The following is a 9,124-nucleotide window of genomic DNA, read 5'->3' as shown; positions in this document are numbered from 1 at the left end:
CAGAGTGACCTGAGATGCGTCTGGGAAGGTCAGAGGGCTCAGATTGCACCTGGCCACAAGCCTTCCCAACTTGTTTCCATATGCAGATCTGAAGAAGCACACAAAGCCACTGCAATGACATTTCCTTGCTCCTCCTCACTGGGCCAGGAATCCTCTGATGTCAGTGCCCTTGCCCTTCTCTCCACCTAACCTAATACTATGTGTGCAGTTTCCAGAAGGTAATGAGTCTTTCTCAAGATTCAGACACAGGGCATACCCCCAAACCTATTCCCTTTGTCTCAATAAAAGATTTTAATATCTAGATACCTATTTTTTGTTAACTACTAAGGCTCTAGAACGGTGGTTCTCAACCGTCTGGCCCTTTAAATACAGTTCCTCATGTTGTGACCCAACCATAAAATTATTTTCATTGCTACTTCATAACTGTAATGTTGCTACTGTTATGAATCATAATGTAAATATCTGATATGCAGGTTGGTCTTAGGCGACCCCTGTGAAAGGGTCGTTCGACCTCTAAAGGGGTCGCGACCCATAGGTTGAGAACCGCTGCTCCAGAAAAAAAGGGAACTAAAAGACTGATGCACCTGGAAGATATTTCATGGTGTCCATCTGTCAGCTAAATCATGGGCTGTCACCCAAGGACCAGTATATTGTTGAGATCGAGGCTGAGGGGAGTGTGTACTGGTGCTACTGAGTCATGTGAATGAGTGTTTGAGCATTGGCTGTGCATCGTAAGTCTTGTTTCTCTGTCTCCAAGCTCTCCTCCCAGGGCCTCATTCTGGGTCTCTGCCCCAGCCTGTCACCTTGAGGAAAGCCCTCTTCACATCCTTGTTTCGGAGGCTGTAGATGATGGGGTTGAAGAAAGCAGAGATGACATTGTAGAACAGGGCCAACTTTTTGTCCTCTTCTGGGGAGGCCTCAGAGCCAGGCTTCATGAACATGACCATGGCGGGCACACAGAACATGGTGACCACAGTGATGTGGGAGGCACAGGTGGAGAAGGCCTTCAGCCGCCCTTGGCCTGAACGGATCCTCAAGATGGCAATGAAGATATTGACATAAATGACAAGGATAAGGGAAAGTGGAACCAGGATGACACTAAAGCCGAGAATGAAGTCTATCCGATCATTGACTGAGGTGTCTGCACAAGCCAGCTTTAAGACGGCTGGGACTTCACAGAAGAAATGGTTGATCTTGTTGGGGCCACAGTAGGGCAGTCGCATGGCAAACACAGTGTAGACAAGAGCAGAGATGACACCCCAGAGTCCACAGAAAATGACCATTACCCCACATAGCCATGGGCTCATGATGACTTTGTACCTGAGTGGGTGGCAGATGGCCACATACCTGTCTATAGACATGATGGCAAAAAGCCAGGACTCGGTGATGCCTAGCACCAAGAAAATGTACATCTGGGCTATACAGCTGGCAAAAGAGATGGTCTTCTTCTGGCTGGCCATATGTGCCAACGTCTGGGGCACAGTTGTAGTGGTGTAGCTAAGATCCAACATAGAAAGGACGCCAATAAAGAAGTACATGGGTGTGTGGAGGTGCGAGTCCAGGCAGATGAGGATGGTGATTAAGCTGTTGCCCAGAATAATCAACAGGTAGGTCACCAGGAAGGCTGAGAAGAGCAGAGGCATGATCCTGGGACTGAAGGAGAAGCCCAGAAGGATAAATTCAGTCACAGGACTGGTTAGATCTTGCATTGTGTTCTACTTCTAAAGGGAAAAGAAAGGCACTGATTCAGACAGAGGATTAGCTAAACTATGCACCAGGGTGAGGGCTACTGATGGGGTCAGGGTAGTGGTCAGTGTCCAGTTTTGATGAAACACCATGATCCACCTCAGTATGACAGCCTATTTCACCGCTCTTGTCTATTGCCACCACTCCCAGGAAATTTATGAAGAGGAAAGGGTTTTCACATCTGGTTTAGACTCTGCCTCTGACCCACCAGCAATTTCCCATCTAAGCCTCAGTTTCCTCAGCTGTGAAATGAAGGCATTGGACTAGCTGATCTCTATTTCCCCTTAATATCCTCTTCTCCTTAGTTAGGCAACCAGGTGTTTAGAAATAAATATTAGTGTACGTACTCTATGAAATTTGGCAAATTTTAGTGAGAGGACCTACTTGGTCCTGTTGAAGACATCAATTTATTTTTCCACTCTCATTTTACCCAACACAGGCCATGGTGTTTTAGAAGGAATGCTGAGTTCTAAATCCTTGGCTCTATAATTTACTGAATAAATGACTTTGAGCAAACCCTTTACCCAGCATTCTATCCATTTGAGACTACTTCCTCAAGTACAAAATGAGAATAATGGTTGTTTTGTTACAAGTTTGCTGCAAGGATTGGGTGATATTTTGGCATGAACAGCATCACACAGAGGGCCTAACATGTGGTAGGTGCGTAATAAATGTTAGCTGCATTTCTGGATGGTTCTCCACACATAGGACCAAGATTCAGGTCCAAATTACACAAGGAAACATCCAGAGGTGCTCCATCATATATGATGAACACAGTTTTCATTCTCCCAGATGCCCACATTCTTGCTTCTCTGAGCATTTCATTCATCTTTTTTTTTAAACCTCTTACTGACTCTTAGGTCTTTCTCAACTTAAGTGGCCCGAGCCTTCTTTTTTCCTGAGGAATAGGGGGAGGACAGCCTTACTGAAGAGATGACATGTGCATCGTCGGTACTTAGCAGATGGGAGCGATCTCAATGCTGTCAGTATTACTCCTTTTCCAATTTATCAGACTCAACCTACTTGTTCTGCAGTCTGCTTGTTCTCCTTTGGAACATCATGAACGAGTCTTCATAAGAACCTGTGTCTACATTTAATGCATCAGATGGTGTCTTGACTTTGGCCAAAAGACTGAATATACTTTGAACTTCCTATATATGCTAGGTATTTTTCTAGGACCTTCTCAGAGATTTCTCAATAGCTTTTAGGTAGCTGGCAGATAACTATTTTCATTAAGTTCCTACCTTTCACCAAAGGTTGCATTGTCTCCCCAGGTTGGCCTTAGTTTCTGTGAAAAGTACAGTGGGTTGGGCCTGGTCGTCTCGAAGGGAGAGAAACCACACAGCAGCGTGGAAAGGGCGTGGGGTTAGAGACAGCGGGTTGTGCTGGAATCCCAGCTCCGGCTTTATCTGCTGTGTGACTCTGGGCTGTTAGCTCACTTTGTAGGCCTCAGTTTCCTCACCTGCAAAACAGTACATACTTTGCAAGCCACATTCTTCCTGGGAAGAAGAATCCCAAAGATATGAGAATCTTCTACCTGAGGGCCAAGAATCAAAAAATGTGCTGCCATTTCTAACTTTTCCCTTTCTTTCTTTCTTTCTTTCTTTCTTTCTTTCTTTCTTTCTTTCTTTCTTTCTTTCTTTCTTTCTTTCTTTCTTTCTTTCTTTCTTTACACACAGCCAAAGAATGGCTTGCTCTTTAGGATGATAAAGGGTGTTTGACCTGGTTGAACACACACGAAGGCTGAGGGCAAGTGGAACACACTGTCTCTAAACCAGCGGCATGTGTCCAAAGGTGCTGCTTGGCAACCAGGACCCCTGGTGGGAAACTTGGGCTCCCTGAAGCCCTGGGTTCCCATCATACCTTCCCCCAGCTCTCCTGAAAGGAAAACACTCTTCACTGGGAAGAAATTGCCCGACTCTCAGTCTAGGGACCAGAAACCCCACGTGAGGGAAAACAAAGGGTGACATCATTACCCACCATGAGGAGCCCGGCCTCCGTACCTCCATTTGGGCTAAAACGATAGAATTCAGCTTTTGGCCTGTACTTTACAATATACCTTGACATTCATTCTCTCTTTGAGCCTCATGAGAGAGCTCATGATGACTCTGTGAGAGTCTAGGGCAGGGATCATTATCTCCATCTCACAAATAGAGAAATGAGACTCAGAGAGGGAACGTGTGGGAGAAACTGAATCTCCCTCATTCGTCAGCTGCAGTAGGTTTCTCACGAGCAGCAAAACCATAGCTAACCGGAGCTCAACTCCTCTGAGTCCTCCATGTACTGAATGTGTTCTGGCCTGGATCCTCAAAAGGGAAAAGGAAATCATGAGGGCAAAGAATTCTTGGTTGGAAGAAATCGGTGGCATCTCTAAGATCAATGCAGTCATACCAGCCAGAAACCTGGGGGAATCTCCTCATCTTCTTTCTCATCCCGCTACATCCTATCTGTCCCCAGGTTCCATCGCCACCACCTCCACAGTGCCTCTCATACCCATCCATCCCCTACTATCTGGTTCAGACACTGGCATCCCTCTCTCTCACTCAGATTTTATATCAGTCCTCCAGCTGGGCCTTGGTCCAGCTCATTCTGTGCACTGGTTTACAGAGCACTCTTTCTAAAACAAAGATTTGGTGGAACCACTAGTTCAATCTTTCAATGGCTCCATTGTTTACAGGGCAAAGTCTAAGAAAGTTAGACCGATATCCTGGCTTTGTTCCTTAAAGCCAGATCCAGTTTTGGTCACCAGACTCCAAGGCAGGCCAGACACTTAGGAAAATCTCCAGCTACTGCAAGAGCTGAAGCAGAAAGCGTCACAGCGGCCCAAGATGCCACATGCAGAGAGGAGACCTGGGAAGAAGATGGATCCCAGGTCAGCTCCTTGGACTCTGTCTGAGCTCAAGGCAGCAAGCCTGCGTTAACTTGGAAACTCCACAAGTCGAGCACATCCCCACCGAGCGGCTCAGCTTGAAGGTGCGTGATTTTATTGTTTCCCACTGTAACCTCGTTACTTAATACAGAGCTTGGCACATATTAAGACCCAATAAATACTGACCAGGAGACCTAGTGAAAAAAAGAGAGAGAGACAGAAAAGACGAGTATAGACATTCTCTCTTCCTATGCTTTTCCTTCCTGTTCCTCAGAGACCTGGAGAAAATGATGTGTGCCTGGAGGTCACAAGTCCCAGGAGAAATCAGGGTACAGGTTGGCGGAGGGAGGAAGGTTGAGAGAGTTGGCACCAATGGTCATGAATCTCTCTAGCATTTCTCTCAACTTCTATCCAAGCCAACAAATAATAATATAGAATATTATTTTAAATAATAAATTCAACAACTGAATAACAATAATGTGCAATTATATATAATAATATAATTACTTTAATAATTCAATACATTATAGTATTATTGTTGCTGTCACAGCTTACTATGTGCCAAGCACTATGATCTGCTTTATTTTATCCCCATAACTGGGGTGCTGGTTGAAATATTTAACAATCATTGTGGGCACCCTCCAATCAGAACAAACACATGTCATAGGAAACAGAAGTTGTACCAGAATGCCTACACGCTGGACATGAGCCTGCACAGAGCTACCCTGTGACGCAGGCATGATCACTACCCCCGTTTTACACTTAAGGAAAGCGGTGACACACTTGCCCGGGGACACAGTGGTAGCCAACTGCAGTGCCTGTGCTCATAACCACCAGGGGACACTCTCCCTGAGCCTCTGTGAGAATGTGGTTGGACTGACCGCCTGAACACAGGTCCTCCCTCTTCCTCTGCCACTTACTTGCTCACTTGCTTTCTCATTTCCTGCCTCCTCCAGGGTAGACGCTGAAATAAAAGGGGGCAAGAGGACCGGAAATTGTGACCAAAAAGTGAAGTGACAGCTGACCAGGCAGCTGACCTGGCCAAGCAGGTACAAGGAGGCAATAATGCCACGCTGCTGGTGCCCACTCCGTGCACAGTGACACAGCCATATGCTGACCCTCCCTGAGGCTGCTTGCCGCCTTCTGCCCTCCATACCATGGTCTCCTTCTTCACAGCGAGCTGCATGAGGGGAAGGTCAGAGGCCAGGCAGGTGATGCCAGAACTGGCTCTTCCCTGTGGCCTGCCGTGTCCAACAGCCCCTGGAATTCTCAGTGCTGCCTGGGAAGAGGAGAGAGCACTGGTTCTGGAGTAACCGGGTGTATCCTCCTCTGAGGGCCAGGGGTCTGCTGGGCCAGGGGACAGATGGGGTGAGCCATGAAAGCCTGGCAGGATCCAGAGATCCTGGAAGACTGAAGACAGAGCAGGAGCATAGCGGGGTCTGAGGTGGCAGATCCCCATCTACAGGCAGCAAAAATGGACTGGAGCACAGACCAGAGACCCAGACTGGGCAGAATAGACACAGAGGAACTTCAGGAAGGATCAACGTACACAGATGGACACAGGACCAGAGCGGCAGGGCAGAGTAGCACCAGTCTGGAAAGAGATGGAAACTGAAGATAGAATCCGAGCATCAGAGAGGGGCCTGGAGCTGGGTCCAGGGAGCAGGTGCACCTCTGGGGCAGCGGCCGCCTTCACTCACCCACTCCTGCCAGAGCACACTTTACATGGATTTCTGAAACGTGCAACCTCCTAACACCCCATGCAGATGCTGCCTTCAGAGTGAGGCCTGCCCCAGCCCATGGCACCCCCACCCCGGGTCGTCACCTCCCAGCCTGTCTTGTACTGAGCTGAAAGCAAGTTCTGTTCTCTGCTGACATCAATGATATGCTCTCTAAAGCTCCCCTCTGCCCCATATCTTCCCTCCACCCTCCCATTTCTCTCTTCTCCAGAATCCATCTGCATTACAACGCAGTAGCCCTTACCTGCGCTACTTTTCCTTATGAGGGTGTGTGGGGCTGTCTGAGTCGCCTTCTCTCCTCTTGATAAGCCCTTGTGCCCTGATCCTGCCCATCTTCCCCAAGCTGGATCCTCACCCGCCTCCAATATCTTTAACTCCAGGCTGCAGCCCCAGCAGACACTTCCCGCTGACAGCACAGGGATGGCCCCGCCCTTCCGCTCAGCAAGAGCAAACTCTGGGGAAGCAACTGAGCACAAGAGACCCAGCGATTGTCATCAGACAGACTTGGTCACTGCGACCTGATCAAGTCACTGAGGTTCCCAGAGCCTCAGCTTCCTCACTGTCAAGTGGAGCTGTGCCCTCTGTATCATAACAATGCCTGCCATTGGGTTAGTTTTTACTTTGCGTAGTCATTATGGGCCAGATATTTGATATATGCTAAATCCTCATAGCAGTACTATCCCTATGTTACAGATACAGAAATGGAAGCTTGGAGCCTTAAGTGGGCTGTGCAGAGCTGGGATGCTGAACGCGGTTTTGTCGGGCCACACAGGCTGTGCTTCCACCCAATGCTGAACCCGGTGTCATGATCTGGCACAAGCCAGACCAGAGGCAGGGAGGCCGCTTGGGTGGGAAGAACAGAGATACATGTGGAGGAGGAGGTGGTTGGCTAACACATCCAGACACAAGAGCAGCAACTTTTTTGAAAAAATAAATTTTTATTGATTTCAGAGAGGAAGGCAGAGGGAGAGAGAGAAACATCAATGATGAGAGAGTCCACATGGGGATTGAGCCTGCAACCGGGGCATGTGCCCTGACCGGGAATTGAACTGTGACATCCTGGTTCATAGGTTGACGCTCAACCACTGAGCCACACCAGCTGGGCAAGAGCAGCAACGTTTGCGGGCAGCAGGCTCTTTTGGGGCTTCTGCTAGATGCACATTCTTCTGGGGTTAGGGAAGGAAAGGGGGAAAGGGACCGGCGTTTATTATACACCTTCATGTGCCCGACTCAGGCATCATTTCACTTAATTCTCCACTGCTCTGTGAAAGAAGCATGTTATTTCCACTGAGTGGACGAGGACACTGAAGTTCAGAGGTGAAAAGACTTGTCCAAGGTCAAACAGCTGTTCGAGGCAGCTGAGACCCCAATCTAGGTCTGCCTGATTGTAAAGTGCCTCCCACACACTTTGCTTTGCGGGGGGAGGGGGGTGGGTGACAGCCAAGACCACTCAAGTCCCTAGCCTGGTGATGGGGCCCCTCCTTCAGCTTTTCTGAGCCCCTCAAGTTGGACTCCGGTCCTTCTGGGAGTTCTGTGTTGTTCATGAGGCCTCTACCTGAGCTTTAAGGTTGCAGAATCTGAAAGAGAAATAGAGAATCCTGCTTCCCAGCCTGGAGGCCATTCCCCCGTGGAATCTTTGATACCCAGGATAATTCCTGCTGGAGTCTTCCCTGTTTTCTGAGCAAAGTAATCCATGTTCATCAGATAAATTCATAATGACAGAAAGGTAGGAAGAAGAATTTAATTAACCTCTGTGGCCAGGGTGGTTCAATGGTAGAGGGTCGGTCCACTCACTAAAGGGTCTCGGGTTTGATTCCTGGTCAAAGGCATGTACCTGGGTTGCAGGTTTGATCACTGGCCCAGGTGGGGCGCATGCAGGAGACAACCAATCAATGGGAGGCACATTGATGTTTTTCACTGTCCCTACTCCCTCCCTCCCACTCTCTCCGAAAATCAATGGAAAAAATATCCTCGGGTGAGGATTAACACACACAAAAAGAGAAGAATTTAATTACCCTGTAGTTTCTCACATACAACAAAGAAAATTTCTGTTATATTTCTCTCTTATCTTTTTCTTTCTTTTTTTTTAATTTAGAGAATACTTTATTAGTTTCTGTAATCAAACCCATGTAGATTAAGACCTTAGATATTTAATAAAGTGTGTTAACCCTGTACAAATGGAAAAAATTATGTTGAACGTTTCTAGACCAATATGGCTGTTAATTTAATATTATCTATAGCAGTGGTTCTCAACCTTGGCTGCACATTAGAATCACCTGGGAATGTTTTTAAAGTCCTGATTCCTAGGCTTCATCCTCCAGAAATTGTTTCTTTGTTATGGGGTAGGGCCACAACATTAGTAACAAAGAAACGGAATTAAAACTTTATTGTGGGGAGCTGGTACAGTGTTTTGGTCAGGTTCAAACCTTGGACTGATGAGAGGGCACAGTCCTCTCATTGCCACATGCAAGTCCCAGCTTGGAGGGCAGGGCCCTCCCAGCACAATTATAGCCAACAGCTGTAGTTGTAAGCTTGAACCTATGGTCCGAACACGTGGCCCCACATGCCTGAGTGATGTGGGCTTGATAGAGTTCAGGTGCATGTAGTTGAGTAGGATTGAAACCCAGGAGAATGTTGTAAACATCTTGGTCACGCCCTTACTTTGCCTCGTAGCATCTGCTATAAAATAAAGGCATGGCTGTGGGCGTGGTCGCTGTCTCTCAGAGAAGCAGTGTCCCACCGAGACCCGGCTTTCATTCTCTTGTCTTTC

At 47.6% G+C, this 9,124-nt stretch overlaps 1 protein-coding gene across 1 annotated transcript; it reads right to left on the bottom strand.

Annotated features, from left to right (window-relative positions):
* Positions 1-773: 773 nt before the first annotated feature.
* LOC139001756 (olfactory receptor 2A12-like) lies at positions 774-1,709 on the bottom strand. The gene has a single exon (XM_070403279.1). The coding sequence runs from the start codon at positions 1,707-1,709 to the stop codon at positions 774-776; it is 936 nt and encodes a 311-aa protein (XP_070259380.1).
* Positions 1,710-9,124: the final 7,415 nt, after the last annotated feature.

Source organism: Myotis yumanensis, unplaced genomic scaffold (genome assembly GCF_028538775.1).
Source record: "Myotis yumanensis isolate MYYU_CA2020_CCGP unplaced genomic scaffold, mMyoYum1.0.hap1 SCAF_2, whole genome shotgun sequence".
Lineage (NCBI taxonomy): Eukaryota > Metazoa > Chordata > Mammalia > Chiroptera > Vespertilionidae > Myotis > Myotis yumanensis.
This window is presented reverse-complemented; position numbering and strand designations above follow the sequence as displayed.